Here is a 17,120-nt window from a genome sequence, read left to right as displayed (position 1 = left end):
AAACTCTCAACGATTTGTTCATGAATTAGAATTTGGGACTGTTCATCACACAAAGCTATAGTATGGCTTCAGAAGACAATGATTAGGCATGGACTGCCTACTTTTATTGTGATTTTGCGTTTGCACCATTCATTTGCAATACGCGTGAAAATAAACAAAGAGGACATTTTTCAAAATGCCTCCTTTGGTGTTCTGCAGACAGTCTAGCTGGACAAGAAAAACGTCAAGTTGAGTAAATGATGACAGAACTGTCATATTTGCAAGAACTATCTATTTAAATAGCTGTATAAAAGACACTGTAATTGTGTGGCTCATTAATGACACTTGGTTGAAGACGCGCGTGGGGAAGGATGCACGCGCCCAGGGGGAGGGTACGAAATCAAATCCGCCTCACGAGCTTCTTCTGCTCGCGGAAAGCACAACTCCAGTCACACAACCGGGATCCACAAACATACATTCTACAGTTTGTTCCTTTTCGACTCTTTTACGAATTTGTTACTTTCTTTTGGAAAGGGAGACCGACTCCCTACCTGCGACGCTCGATGAATTCTGCGGGGAGAGTCACTTTGTTGTTTCTTTTAATTGTCCTGATAACGCAAGGTAAGTTCAACTGTATTCAAGATATCAATAGATTCTATGAGCACAAAAACTTTGAAAAAGATTGCTTGCTCTGCGTCTCTTGTGCCCATTGACCTCAATAGTAGCCTACTGAGATCAAGTGGGGAAAAAGTATTAGCTCATACTCTGTCAGTCGTGAACTAATGAACGATCATGCTCTAGCCTACTGTCCCACCAAGTTTGTTTAAGGACATTTTCTCAGTTCTCATGTAATATAAATGAATAGTTCGCACAAAATGAAAATTCTGTCACCATGTTTTTCTAAACCTGTATGACTTAGCCTACTTTCTTCTGTGGAACACAAAAAGATGTATTAGGCAGAATGACAGCTCCAGTCACTATTTACTGCACTATATGCAAAAAGATGCAACTAAAGTGAAAGGCAGTCGATCGCTGTCAGTCACGAATATTCTGCCCCTTTTTGGTGTTCCACATAAGAAACTAAGTGAGAACGGGTTTGAACAAAATGGTTATAGATAATTCATAATTTCTGGTTCTGTTAATGCGAAATAGCCTAACACAAGTTGACAGTCTTAGGTTTGCGCATTTAAATGAGTAATTAGTCTGTTTGCGTGACCGTGACATTCACTTCGTATCTGTATATAGGTGAGTTATTTTGCTTTGATAATAATCTTAATAACGATTTATGCCAGAGCGTTACGTTTTAATATAGTCAAATTCGTTCTTCACGCTGTTGGCGTGCGCGCGGAACGCAGAGTTTCGGGCGCATATATTCGTCTCGCTCGGGAGACACTAACTGCGGGGAATCCGAAGGCTATTTCAGACAACAGCCATAGCACAATTTTGTTTAAGCACTTTAAAGCCTTTTATCGGCAGAATGAAACCGGTAGGTGAGCCCAGTGGTAATGAAATGCGTGTTAATCACTTCGTTTTGCACTTTCGTCAACACCCGCTTGTGCGTCACAGCGTTGAAATATTTACAGCCTTCTCGACTCTGAGAAAGCTATATACAGCTGTTTACGTAAAATTAGCAACAAGTCCACGTTTGGTCGTGTTAACTTGCCACTGAATTAGGTATCTGCTATAAATTCGTTCTCTTCTTGTTTGGTTTAGCTGGTAAATCTGCATCTAAATAAGAAACAAGAGGCTTCACTTTTTTGTCACTGCCATGCAATTTGTCACTCAAGAGTGAGTCATACATTTTGGAGATAAACTTAGAAGCAGGCAAACACTCAAAGGAAACTCGCCATTTTCATCCTGTTGAGTTTTCACACTGCTAAATTCCTTATGCTGTTCTGAGCCTGGAAAAGAGGAGTTGTCTGAGGATGAACTTGTGTTCAACTCCAGCTGTATGTCATTCTCGCTGCAAGCATTCTCTCCATGCTGGACTGATCACAAGGCCACCGCATGAAGTGAGGAGCTGGGAAGAGACAGAGAGAGATGTTTGGAGAAAGACACCAGAGGGTCTAGGAAAGGTTTCTCAGGAGATACGCACAAATATAAAGGTCTGATAAGCACTATAGTCAGAGCAAGGGAGAGGTTTACTCATATAATTTGCAATCATTTGTGTACCATTGATTTGCAGTGGAATCGTCATTAAATTGTCTATTGATTGTCATCAGCGAGGATGGACAGCTTATTTTTGTTTTAATTATTTTTATTTGATTATATTATTTCTTTTATCACCCGCTGCAGAGTTAGACACAAGCTCAATAATATTCAGGTTTTGTAGGGTTAGATGATGAGCTATTTTGAGACACATTATGCATGTAGTTTCACAAAGTAAGGCAATGGCTTTTTGTAGGTAGGCGAAAAATATGAATGTTTTTAGTTTTGATCGCGTAAAATAATGTACTAAATCACTAAAGAAAGACTGAATGAGCATTCCTATCACACACTATGTAATTTTATAATTGAGCATACTATATATATATTTTAAATGTTTTTGTGAACTTTGCACAATTGTTTTATTTTAAATGTAGTACAACCGAATGGGAATTCCCTTTAAAATGCCCAATTAACAAATACCTTTTAATTCAGTGATTCTCAACTATTTTGACTCAGAGTCCCCGCATTGTCCACAGTATTCAAATGCTCCAAGATTTTTCCTTTTGTTTGTGATTTACTGAATAAGGGTTAAGGATTTTTTTTTAAAATATCTTTTATTCACCATTTTTACGTGATCCCTTTTTTTCCTTGCTTTCAAATTTTTTCTAACTAGAAAAATTAATATTCATAATAAAAATGCCCCCCAAATTATAAAATTTTATTAATTTACATTTACATACATATTTTCTAGGGTTCCAGGCACCCTGGTCGTACCCCTAGAATATCTGCCTGTTTCTTTTACTTGGTCCCTCTTTTGTGGTCCATATTACTGTTGTCATAAAAAAACAAACATGAACTATAAAATATAATAAACAAATATGAAAGTATATTTGAAAGTGATATTTTCATTGTATTTGTCACTTTCTGCAAAAAGAACACTTATAGTAAGTAAAAAATATTTATTGTAGTTTTTTTTGCATTTTATTGACATGTTCACACCAGGTGTTACAATGCATGATATTGGTATATATATATATATATATATATATATATATATATATATATATATATATGTGTGTGTGTGTGTGTGTGTAAAATCATACTGTAGGCTTTACACATACATCCAATGTTAGATCTCTTCCAGATCTCTGGGGAGGAACATCCTCTGGGGAGGATTGATCTTTTATCCACCCAAGCGCTCTTTTTCTATAGCTTCACATCTGTGTTTTGGTGCTGAGGAGAGAAATCAATGAAGTTCCAGCAGGGAGAACGGTTATGGGAGGTAAACCCCTCTGCTCCAAAAGAGAAAAAGAAAGAAAGCTAGAGAAAGTAAACAAAAGAAAGGCAAAAATGATTCTCCTCACCTCAAGAATGGGTGTAAAGACATTTTGAATTGTTTCCAATTTTTTTCTTTCTTTTTCATCCAAGCTTTGCCACCTCTATTTCTTCTGCCTTCCTGAGGCTGGTTTAGATGATGGCAATGGTCTTAGAGCCCCAGGACCCTGCAGTTGCACAATTTGATATGTTTCAGTGTAATATGAGGTAATGCTCCAATTCATATGTAGGGTGAACTGAGAGAAGAAGAAATTATGATTGCCCTAAGTTTGCCTTGAGACTATTAGAGAAGCTTACCTCTTAAATAATGGATGACAGTGCTGAAAATATGAAGATTTCCATGTAGCTTAGTGTCATGCTTCCTGCGTTCGGAATTAGTCACAAACTCACATAGATACACGTCACATACATACGCACCACATGCACAGACAGTGACGCATGTCCTGACAGCACCTCACACACATACAGAAGCACAAAGTCTGCTGTGGGGAACTGGCGTGTGTGCTGCTGCAGGCTCAAGTCTCTGGGCAACAAGAACAGCTCACCTGTCTGATTCTATCTGTTATGCTTTGCCTCCACTGACAGAGAAACACACTTAGTGTCCCGCTCACTTTGAGAGGAAGAGCTCTCTCTCTCATTACTTCTAAATGAGTGTATATGGGCTCAGCAGCAGTTCAACGAGTGACTTACACACATGGCTTTATATTGTCACAGATGACTCTTTAGTCTTTCCAACCAATTGAACATTCTTCATAATCATTGCTTTTGCTTGCGTGTTTCTCTGATCTTCAGCAAACCAGTTTCTGGAAACATTCATGTATTTTGGATAATATGTTATTGTACTTGCAAGGTCGGGTAGTATTGTTAAAATATATATAGCATTTTTAAGATATCTTGAGATTAATGTATTTGTTCTAAACTTGCTTTAAAAGAGTAATTTTAAATAAACCAAAATGTTTAATGCAAGAAAAATCCAGGGTAACAATTGATTTTAAGGTGTCCACATGTTATGTTTACTTACTATTATAATAACAATAAATTATGCATAATTACATGCAAGTAACCCTAAGCCAAACCCTGATTCTGACCCTAACCATATAGTAAGTACATGTAGTTAATTAATATTACTCAGTTCTAAAATGTATAATTACACTGTAAGGACACTTTAAAATAAAGTGTAACCAAATCCAGTTATAAATAACTGACTATTTTTGCCACTGAAATTTTAAATAAAGATGCTATTGAATCATGCACAAGTTGTGAGATATGGAAGGATTACAAAATGTACTGAATGACCTGCTCTTTAGTAAATGTAATGACCAAAAATTCCACAGTGACTCATACATTTTTTGGATGTAATTGCAATTTTAATGGGCTTCAGTGCTGAATCCAGTGGACCAAATCAAATGTGTAGGGTTTAACTATTATGAACTGTAATTTTAACGTAAGTACCGCTGCTATTTTTGATCAGCCTCCATCCTCATTGTGGCCACTGACAGCTCTCTTGCAATTATGATAATGTCTTCTCTGCTCCATTCTTACGTTTTTATGTGAATTGGGCTCTGAAATGAATAAATACGATGTAATTGACAGATTTTGTGAGTAGTATCTTGGACCTAAAATATGGATTCATGCTGTTTTATTTTTGTTTTTGACTGAGAGTGTTAATACAGCATATTATCAATTGGCAAATATTTCATCTCAGTTACGTATATAATCTTGTTCGGGAACGGAGACGTTATGTTGAACATGACTGACTGAAAGGGAACCTCCAAACTCACCACACTCACTGGACAATAATGTATAGTTAAAAACATTCCTTAAAGAGATTGTGCACCCAAACATTTTACTCACCCTCATGTCATTATATACCCTCGTGTGTATATTTGAAATATATTGATTTTGACCATACAATGGAAGTCAATGGCAGTAAACTTGGTTATCAACATTTTTCAAAATATCTTCTATTTTGTGTTCTTCAGAAGAAAAAAGTCAAGGTTTGGAACAACATGAGGGTAAGTAAATCAAAAATCATTTCATTTATGGTGGACTATCCTTTTAAGTTTCCCACCAGGGTCTGTTTAAAAGTTCAACTTTAAGAGACTTTATGGTCCATGTGGACACTGTTCTACTTTAATTTAAAAGGGTTATCTTAAGCTTGATGGGGTTCAGAAAAACTAACTCTAAACTTCAACTCTCCACTTTGTATCTTATGTATTTGAATGAGGGTTAAGTCTGTTTAATTAATGGAAGCAGGGCCTTGCTATCCTTGGCTAAACCCATTAACAGAGGGGGCCATTGGAGAGTTAACTAGTTGAAGTAATTAGAAGAGGAAAGTAAGAGCCATACATGCGTGAGACAGCAGCAGTGAACTCTCAGTGTACGTGAATGTGTCTGGGTGTCTAAATTCACAGCAACTGATTTTCTAAAATACTCGCTGCATTCAGTCCTATTCTATTTTTGCTAGAAGTTTACAGAGGTCATAACTGCAAAGGATTGTTTACAAAATGCAGCTGAAGTCAATTTATGGAGCATATATATATTACCAAAGCTTATAGAGGGCATAATGTCACTGATTATGATTACATTATTTCTTGAAACCACATATAAGACAATTCAGTATACTGTCTCCACACATCTTGTGTTTTTTACATGACAACTACGGTAAACCATAATACTTAACATTCTTAACTTAAATCTTAAAGGAACAGTTTACCCAAAATGGCTGAACGTTTATGCCAACCAAGATAAAGATGACTTTGTTCATTGGAACAGATTTGAAGAAATTTAGCATTATATCACTTACTCACCTGTGGATCTTCTGCAGTGAATGGGAGCCATCAAAATGAGAGTTCAAACAGCTGATAAAAACATCACAAGTTGGCGCCGATAGCTTTGTGGTTAGTGCGCCAACATATACAGCACAACTGCGCTCACTGCAACCCGAGTTCAATTACGTCTTGTCCGAATCAGAAGAGAAATATGCACAGATCAAGCACCATTCTAAACAGATATGATGGTGGATTTTGATGTGAAAGCACAACAGGTGATTTACTTTTTCACCTGAAGGACGCATTATTATTAATTATTATGTATTTATTTACGTAATTATTATGTATTTGGCCAGAAGTGACAGTTTAAAGTTAAAATGCTTTAATAATGGATTTCTTACAAACACAGATTTTCACTTTACAAGGCATTAATTGATGGGCTGGAATTGTGTGGATTACTTGTAGACTATTGTGATGTTTTTATCAGCTGTTAGGACTTTCATTCTAATGTCACACATTCACTGCAGAGGATCCATTGGTGAGCAAATTATGTTTATGATGATTCTGTTTATACTTTTTGCATCAGTAAAATTAAATGTAATATGTGATTGCTCGTTTGACCAGTATCCTATTAGATTTGCCTTAAGATAAATTGGTGCAAATAAGTTAAGTTCGAAGTTACAAACTAACTAGTCCTACGCAGTGAAATTTTATATCCCGTTTCAAGTAAAAGTTTGACCCTAACCTGTTCTTGACTTCTCCTGTGTTCTTTAACATTCCTTCAGACTTGTCTAGCTCCATCAGAGTGCATTATTTTAAAGTTATTCCATTTTCCACTTGACTACACCTGGTCTCTTTGGTAATAGTTGATGATGACCTCTAACCTTGAGAGCTATGTTTGGTGCACTTAGAGTGTCTGCTAGGACATTGGCTCTGACCCTGAGGAATGTGCTAAAAGCAACAGTGCACACACTCACATATTTACAAAAACACATTCAAAATATAAAACAAGAAACAGAGTGTGGGCATAGCCACAAAAACAACACAATTTTGCTTTATTAAAGGGTTAGTTCACCCAAAAATGACAATTCTGTCATTAATTACTATCTATTATTATTACTATTACCCTCATGTCGTTCCAAACCCCCAAGACCTCCGATCATCTTTGGAACACAAATTAAGATATTTTTGATGCATTCTGACAGCTCTCTGACCCTCCCAAGGGTCCTTACACGATCAAGGTCCAGAAACGTAGCAAGGAGATCTGTAAAATAATCCATGTGACATCAGGGGTTCAACCGTAATTTTACGAAGCTACGAGAATACTTTTTGTGCGCAAAAGAGAAAAAAAAGACTTTATTCAACAATTTGTTTCCTCCGCACACGCATATTGCACCCTGGCGCAGCTGACACAGAACAGCATACGCTGTTTACATTCAGTGGATACTCTCCAAAATCGTGCCAGGGTAACGCGGAGGAGACGAATTGTTGAATAAAATCGTTTTTTTTTTCTTTTGTGCACAAAAAGTATTCTTGCAACTTCGTAAAATTACGGTTGAACCCCTGATGTCACATGGATTATTTTACCGATCTCCTTGCTACGTTTCTGGACCTTGATTGTGTAAGAATCCTTGCTGTCTATGGGTGGGTCAGAGAGCTCTCAGATTCCATCAAAAATATCTTAATTTGTGTTCCGAAGATGAACGGAGGTTTTATGGGTTTGGAACGACATGAAGGTGAGTAATTAATGACAGAGTTTTCATTTTTGGGTGAACTATCACTTTAAATGCATTAATATAGTTGACCACATAATGCTGATTGTTTGAAATTGAGGCTCTTCGGCATATACAGGTATAAAATTATTTGACGATTTTGAGATCTGACTGAAGCCAACAGGTGTTGTTGGACGACTGGCAGCTTTGCCAATGGATAGAGCACCGGAAATCACTCAACTACTGTTGAGTCTGAGTCTATCGGTCTGATGTATAGCACTCCTAATACTGAATGTTTTATTGCACGTGTCTCGTTCTCTGTAGTTCCTATTTCACCACCCACTGTATTATGAATGAAGTCTATCCCTGGGTCCCACCAAGTGCACTGCATACTAAAGTACATTTCTATTCCTGTGTGTTTGTGTGTGCGTGTGTGTGTGTGTGTGTGTGTTTATCTCTGTATAAACATGTTTGTGCAGATTGTTTCTCATCTAAAGGAGAAGACAGGCTGTTTCGTCGTTTATTCAGAAGGTATAATCAGTTCATTCGGCCAGTGGAAAATGTGTCTGACCCCGTCACAGTGGAGTTTGAGGTCTCCATCTCACAGCTTGTTAAAGTGGTAAGAAAACCAGTGTCCACTGCCTCAAAATACTTGACCTGTGTCTTGTCCAAACATTGGGTTTGAGATGAGATTTAAGCCTGTAAAATTGTTTCTTGACCTGAATTGCTATTAGTATTACAAGGGTTACACAATATATTACATTATTAACCAATATTAGTGTTTTTGAAGTATTAGCCATTATTATAATTTTTTTATATTTGTAATAAAAATATTGAATATTGTTCATTTTGTTCACATTTTATTTCCTATTTTTACATTTAGATTTCATGTTCCATAATCTAACATTAATTTAAATCTTTAAAACCAATTGATTGACAATGTTAAATCTAATATTTAGCAAATCTCAATATGAATATATATTTTTCATATTGTACTGTACATTATAATGTTGTGATGCCTAAATTCACTTGTAGCGTTTAAAACAATGGATTGTTTAGGATTATTGCTTTTTATTATTTTTTTTGTAACATTTATTTAGAAAACAAATGTGGATAATTAATATTGACTATTGTCTGACATAATATAAACTTATCAGTAATGGCCATACTTTTATTATTTGTGCATCTTCGTGAATTTTTCTAAAGAATGGACTCTTACGAATCATCATATTATCTTATGCTTATGAAAAGAATCAAGCAAAGCTGAGACAATAGTCAGACACTAGAGAATTCTAGTCCACATAATTTATGCTCAAACAAATTCAAGCACACAAGCACTTTTGACCTCTTTATAAAAATAATAGTGAATGAGGTCTTTTTCCTTTTTTCTAAAATGGAAAAAAAGGAGATTTGCTCTGCAGGTGACTTTCTGTGAGTGGAATTCTGTGCTGTTTTCAGTTGTTGTGAGGGCTTTTTATTTCATTTACTGTGGTCAGAGAGAGCAATTGAGTTAAAAGCCTTTGTGCCCCACTGTTACAGGAAGTAGTGCAGACTCTGTGCTTTCCCCGGCGTCATACAAATCAGCACTCCTCTTAAAACTCCTGGATTAAATTTCCACTTCACCAGGGAAAGCGGCCAAGATTATCAGCACACCTTTTTTTCTTGCTTCACAGAGACAGACACCTGAGAGATTAACAAGCCATAACCAACCACTCTAGAGAACACAATCCTTGATTAGAGATTATACTCACTCACTCACAGGATTAAAGGGTTCATATGATGTTGCTAAAAAGAATATTATTCTGTGTATTTGGTGTAATGAAATATGTTTATGCAGTTTAAGGTTAAAAAAACACATTATTTTCCATATACTGTACATTATTGTTTCTCCTCTATACCCCGCCTTTCTGAAACGTGTAGATTTTTACAAAGCTCATCGGTCTGAAAAACGAGACATTTGTTGCATCCAGTGGGGACATAATTACGGACTATAATGACTTATATGGTCTTTTTATGCGTTGCGTTGCGTTGCATTGCGCAGCGTAAACATAAAACCATGTCTGCATTTCTGATGAAATGACAAACAACAAGCGCTACTCTACACTGCTCAAAACTCGCGTTTGAATCGTCTGTGGCAAATTCTTTAAATATAAAAAAACGTACTTACAGACAGTGAGTCAGAACAGCCGGCATTGTAGTCTACTCTACCAGGATCAGGAAGCAGTCCTCCATAAAATGCGCTGCACACATCTGAATATTTGGTTTTAGGTAGGCGTGGTTGACTCTTAACTTTTATAAAGAATATCTCTTTGGATTTGAGACTTTAGTCTTTGCAACTTTACAGATCTTCTTTATGCACCAAGAGCTTGTAACACTCCAAAGAGAAAGGAAAAATTAAAATCGCATCATATGACCCCTTTAAGGAAAATTTGCTCAACAGGCTTTTTTTTTCAGATTTTTCTTGTGAATATGCAGGACCTGTTAGCATTGTTGAGGGTACTGTGATGAATGAATTGAAGCTAGTAGATGAAAGTACTCCAAAGTACCTCCAAACCCCTTTTCTTGTCAGACCTCTCTTTCACATTAGACAAGAACTGTATTGATTTTATTGCCAGAACACGTTCCATTATAAATAATAGAGAATGGCTGTCTTTCTTTCTGATTGTTTCTGTCTTTGCCCCTGCCTGTGTCTTACTCTCTCTAGGATGAAGTCAATCAGATCATGGAAACAAATCTTTGGCTGAGACATGTAAGTGATTTTTGTGTGCAGCATGTAGGCCTTGTGCACGTGTTTGTGTTAACACAAAGATCTAATCTTCTTTGTGTCTTGTACCACTGTCAGTAAGAATGTAACAAGAAAATGTGCATAGCATAAACATACAAAGGATGGGGTTGAGTAATGCAGGGGAAGAACAATACTGTGTATATATACATGGAGCAGATGAGTAGGTGGAAACAGGACACCATGAAAAAGAAAAGTTATGTAAATAATAGAAAACGTAAAGGTAGCACAGTTGTTATCTCCAAAAACAAATGGAAAGAAAGAGGTTAAAAAGATGGTAATATATGTGCAAAAAGAGTCTAGTCTAACTAGATCAAACATTTTGCTTTTTTTAATAACCAGCATAATAATAATAAACTACTGTTATTTCATAGTCAGCAAAGATTGTTTTGTTAGTTATTTAGTGAACTTATTTATTTAACAAACCTATTTTTCATCCTCCAAGCATGAAGATACATGCAGGAAATGAACTTGGCTTTATATGTCTGAAGTCCTATGCTCTTATTTCATACTGAAAATATTTTTGTGCTTTATTATTCTTTGCAACTGTCTGCTTAGATAGATATTACTTTGATACTGTACATGTTTTCAGTGCTACAATAATGAGTACAACATGCTCCAGAATTACTGCTGAACTTATTGCTTAAATCAGCATATTGTGTTTATAGTTGAGAGTGATTTGTGTGTGTGATACATTGAGTGTGTTGCCCTAGCTGGGTTCGGGGTTGGGGAGGGATCTGGATTTGAATGAATATTTGCTGAATTTTTCTGAGAATGTGTGTGCTTTTGTTAAGCCCTGTAGTATTGTACAATAAGTCTGTGCAATGCCTGATAGCAGGATGCTTGATATCACTGAACACAATAGATCAGCAGTCTTAACAACATATCTCTTCACAAATATGTCAACAAACCACAAAATGAGACAGAAATGGGCACAAATACACAGATCTGCAAATACACTACTGCTATACACATGTACACCTTAGTATACACATTTGTTAACAAACCTCAATAAACAACATGCCTGCTCAAGCAGAAAATTTGCTTTTTTCACTGCAGATGGAGAAATGCACTTACAAAAATAAAGGCTGTGACAGGGCACAGATGAAACATGTACACATAAAAGTGTACTGTAGATGCCAGATTAGAACTGTGTCACTTGTATGGGCACCAAAGCTTGAAGCATTACTTTTTAGCATATGGCTTAAGCATAATTTTTTTGTTGTTGTTGTGCTATTATCAAAGATATGGAATGACTACAAGCTGAAGTGGTCACCTGCAGAGTTTGATGGAATTGAGTTCATCAGAGTCCCATCAAATAAAATCTGGAGGCCTGACATTGTACTTTACAACAAGTGAGTGGAGTCTTGTAACCTAACTTTCAACTTCTATGAATTTAAGTTTATAGTAATTTTGGGGATATTTCCAGGTCCTTTTTTATTTTGAGCCAAACGAACATGATCAGAGCTAACAGTCTGAGAAAATAAAATAGTAATGCATTAGCAGTCATAACATTCAAATACTCTTTTTCTGACACAGTGCTGTTGGGGACTTCTTGGTGGAGGATAAAACCAAAGCTCTTTTGAAATATGATGGAACCATCACTTGGGTCCCTCCTGCAATCTTCAAATCATCCTGCCCTATGGACATCACGTACTTCCCCTTTGACTATCAGAATTGCTCTATGAAGTTTGGTTCCTGGACCTATGACAAGGCCAAGATTGACCTGGTACTTATTGGCTCAAAGGTAAACCTTAAAGACTTCTGGGAGAGTGGAGAGTGGGAGATCATTGATGCACCCGGTTATAAACATGACATTAAGTACAACTGCTGTGAAGAGATCTACCCAGACATAACCTACAGTTTTTACATACGACGACTACCCCTCTTTTACACTATCAACCTTATTATCCCTTGCCTCCTCATCTCCTTTCTGACAGTACTCGTCTTCTACCTTCCATCAGACTGTGGTGAGAAAGTGACATTGTGCATCTCTGTACTCCTCTCTCTCACTGTGTTCCTTCTTGTCATTACGGAAACCATCCCGTCCACCTCACTCGTGATCCCTCTGATAGGCGAGTATCTTCTTTTTACAATGATTTTCGTCACCCTCTCCATTGTCATCACCGTCTTTGTACTGAATGTGCACTATCGCACCCCTATGACCCACACTATGCCTAGCTGGGTCCGTACCGTCTTCCTCCGAGCTTTACCCCGTGTTATGCTCATGCGCCGGCCTCTCGATCTATCAGAGTCTTCTGGAAAAGGAGGACTAGTCCCGGGGGGCTCGTCCGGGACTGGAGCAGGACGAGGAGGAGAGGGAAAGAAGAGGAAAAACAGTGGATCTCAGCAGGGAGCAATGAACTCTTTGGAATTTGGAGAAGGGAAAACAGCATTAGAAGGAAAGAAAGGCGGATGCCCATGTCACCCAATGAAAGAGGCAACTGAGGGGGATTGTGGGAAAGTGAGTCGTCAGTTGAGTCCACAGGCTATTAATACAGTTGTGGCTTTCTCTGTGGTGTCACCGGAGATCAAACAGGCTATTGAGAGTGTGAAGTACATTGCTGAGAACATGAGGAGCCGCAACAAAGCAAAAGAGGTAAAGTAGTTCCCATTCAGTCAATCCACTCGGTACAACACATTGATTATAAGGAATTGTGCTCTCTGGATAAACACACTGCCAAAATTATTATTCCTTGACATGGAATTTGGATCCACATGCAGAGCTTTTTCATCCCAGCAAAGATTAGTCACATTAGTGTCAGCTGGGCAACAAACTGCACTTGTGTGTCTGCTTGGGATGATGGCTTCTATGATAGCAAATGACTAATCAGGTCCCATTTATGCCAAATAATTTGTTTAGAATGAGATAAAAAAAAAATTTCCTCAGTGTGTCTGATCCCTATGATAATGCATGGTAAAAAAATTTTTTTTTTAATTTGAAGCAGATGTATTGACTATGATGTCTAAATCCTTAACTGTTTTTTAGTGGTGTGGAGGCTATTAAAATGACTGCTTTCCCTCCCTCTCTTACACTCATGCTCTCTCTCTCTTGCTCCATCAGCAAGAGACATAATCCCCTCTTTAATATCACCATTTCAGTTTTTTTTCCACTTCCACTTGTCAGCTTCTGACACTTTTGTAAAACATTTTTTAAACAGATGTCTTTCAAATAAAAATAAGTTTTTTTGTTGTACTCACTATGATCTCTGTCTTACTGCCTCTGTGTTAAACTCAGTAAGCAATGTATTTATGTGGTGTGTGTCTGTGAAACATGGCGTATGTCTGTGAAACGCACATGCTTATCTTGGTTTGGCTGCTATAGCAGAGGTTGGAAGTGCCTCTGGTTTTATGATTGGTTTTAGTAGCATTAGGTCTTTTGAAGTAGCAGCTTTTTATAATCATTTCATAAGTGTAAAAGCGGTTTCAGAACTATCTGACTTAATTCTAGCACAGTTGTAATCCTGTACCACTGTTTATGGAGTGTGGGAATGACAATTTTTGCAACTTAAATGCAACAGTGATTTAGCAGATCAGTCTGCAAAGATTAATCATGTGCTATATTTATATATACTACAAAAAGAAAACTCTTCAATATGACTTTAGAGCAGTTCAAAAACTCTAAACAAATAATAAAGATATATATATATTTTTTTTATATATACATTTTATTTTTCATATTCCCCCAGTATATTATGTCTAATGCACATCTTGCAGCAATTCATTTATAGTTCCATTTTGAAACACTGCTTGAGAATGATTTTTTAAAAATACGGTTAATTGAGGGTACTCAAGTTCCTACACTGCCATCATTTGAGAGAGAGAGAGAGAGATTGAAATCACCTTTATTTACAACATATAGGTAATACCATAATGTGTTATTACTGCAATCTACATTTCACAATCTTCAGTCTCAATTACAAAATATCTATAAATAATAAAAATAATAATAATAATAATACCAACAAAAACAGTATTAATAGTAACAAAAAATACAATAACCAAACAACCCAAACAAATATAATGACAAAATGACTTTAGAAAGCCAACAACAAATCATCATTTTCATTGACTTCACATAACACTCCATTTATGGCCCAATTATTCACAAACATTGGTAAACACCCTACAAGTTTCTAATATGCATATTCTATCCTGATGCAACTAAACCCAAGAACATCAACAAGGGATCTAATGTATCTTTACCAAGCATCTTGTTTTTCCTTGTTTTCCAGATAGCGAGTTTAGCAGTTCCAAACATAAAATTTACTAAAACCAAAACGTTTTTTTGACTAACTGAATAATATAGAGAGAGAGAAAGAGAGAGAGAGAGAAACACAAATTAATTAGGGTAGAAACACTAAGACTGTGCTGTGTCTGCACTGGTTTATGTTCAGTAATGTCTATTTTCTTATTTATATCAGCAGAATGTCTTGAATCAATAGCATCTCAAGCAATACAGACTGCAGTAGCATCTTTGATATGTGCCAACATTTGGCTGTGGCTCCAAAGGCTCAAGTAATTCATTAATTCCAAAGAAAAATTCTTCTATACACGTTCAGATTGATGTAAAGAAAAAAGTGAATTACCAACATTTGGCTGGAATTACCATAAAACTAAAGAGGCCTCTTTCTTTAATCTGCAGTTTTGTACACAACTGATCATTATTTATGTAATGGCTTCAGGCAGCAGACACTTTATCATAGGTTTTCTGAAAATCACACAATAATGCAGAAAAATTACTTTCCTGAGTTTATTTGTTTGTTTGGGCATTAGAGGACTATCAAGTGGAAAATGTACCTCTCTGTATGTGTATGGAAAATCATAAAGTGTATATGAATATACACTTTAAAGTATAATACCAGTATAACACTTGGGGTATAAGTGAAGTGCTCTGTCTTGCGCTTGATAACTCCAAAAAATAAAAAAAAATGCAATACACTTTACAAAGTCACACAATAATAAAAAAAAAATTGTTCACTGTTGTTGCCTCTCATATTACAGTCTAGTGGAATTTGGGACACGGATAATAGTCCAAGATTTGTGTTTATTAGTGATCGTAATAAATTTATTTATTCATTTGGATGTCTTCTTATGAAAAGATGAAATAAAGGATTAGAGTTTTCTATTTGTGCCTGTTTTCTCAAATGGATGAACATTAAATTCATATTCTTGATTGTTGTTTGAAAAGAACTTTGCATAAAAGTGCTCATCAAAACCTCTTTCTCTCTTACTGTCTTCCTTTCTGTATTTTGTATAATCTGATTAATTATACTGATTACTGTGGATGTGCTGCCATATCCAAAATTAAAATTTGTTTGTGTATTTGCATGTTTTTGCATTTGTATTACTCTCCCTTTGTCATTTTTTTTCTGGTTGCCTACAAAACGATGTGTGTGGCTGTGGCAGGAGAACGCTAAGATTCTCAAATAAATTGCACACATTTACTTTCCTGCAATCCTCTCTCTTAGAGGATACTACTTTTAATATTGTTCTCTTATTTTGCAGTGCTTAAATTCTGAGGTCAGGCTTACCTCGAAATACCGCATTTATGTCCTTCCAGGATTAGTCGGTCAACATTGTGCTGTTGTCATATTATTGTTACTCTTGTTATTATAGTTGTTTTGAGCTCTTTGTTGTGGTGTGCCTTGGGCTCCATGGTCCAGGCTATAGCCTCCTTGTTACTATATATGGAATCTGAAGCTTTTGTCACGGCAAAAGCAGCCCATAATCCAATAGCAAAGCCTCCTTCTCCAGAGTGTATTGTGTATGTGTTCTAACAAACACACCTGCGGATGTAACTGGGCTGAGCCAGCAGGAACTGCTGTTCCTGTAGTTTGTGTTCTTTTTGAGAGTGTTCTTGTAGCTCAAACAGTAGGACATGGTGCTAGCAATGCCAAGGTCATGTGTAAAATGCATACTTTGAATTCACTGTAAGATGCTTTGGCTAAAAGCATCTGTCAAATAGCTTTTTTGCAGTAAAGTACCAAAAGAATCCAACCTCATCACAAAACATCATCATGGTAACACACATGACACTAAAATAATGCAATAAACATTAATCAAGAAGCTGTAAAATATAACTTTAAAGAACGTCTCTAGGTTACGTATGTAACCATGGTTCCCCGAGGGAACGAGACGCTGTGTCGAGATTCGCTTTGGGAACGCCCTTGCGTGACCGCGTTCTGAAGCACGTGTCAAATCTGTCCAATAGAGCAGCGAGACGTCACGAGCAGGGTGACTTAAGCACCAGAAAGCATAAAAGCGCATTCGGCCAGGCGCCACCCAGCTTCGATGAAGTAGCGCCTGCAGGGATGCAGGGAGTATGGCAAAGAGACGCAGCGTCTCGTTCCCTCGGGGAACCATGGTTACATACGTAACCTAGAGACGTTC

General features: G+C 36.8%; 1 protein-coding gene across 1 annotated transcript; it reads left to right on the top strand.

The window, feature by feature from the left end:
- The first annotated feature begins 349 nt into the window (after positions 1–349).
- LOC107548359 (neuronal acetylcholine receptor subunit alpha-3-like) lies at positions 350–13,435 on the top strand. The gene is made up of 5 exons (XM_016229034.1): positions 350–600; positions 8,425–8,564; positions 10,650–10,694; positions 11,973–12,082; positions 12,267–13,435. The coding sequence occupies exons 1-5, from the start codon at positions 351–353 to the stop codon at positions 13,333–13,335; spliced, it is 1,614 nt and encodes a 537-aa protein (XP_016084520.1). The 5' UTR covers position 350; the 3' UTR covers positions 13,336–13,435.
- Positions 13,436–17,120: the final 3,685 nt, after the last annotated feature.

The sequence above is a fragment of the Sinocyclocheilus grahami genome, unplaced genomic scaffold (genome assembly GCF_001515645.1).
Source record: "Sinocyclocheilus grahami isolate Dianchi unplaced genomic scaffold, SAMN03320097.WGS_v1.1 scaffold346.1, whole genome shotgun sequence".
Classification (NCBI taxonomy): domain Eukaryota; kingdom Metazoa; phylum Chordata; class Actinopteri; order Cypriniformes; family Cyprinidae; genus Sinocyclocheilus; species Sinocyclocheilus grahami.
The sequence above is the reverse complement of the archived record's forward strand: the minus strand, read 5'-3'. Positions and strand labels throughout refer to the sequence as shown.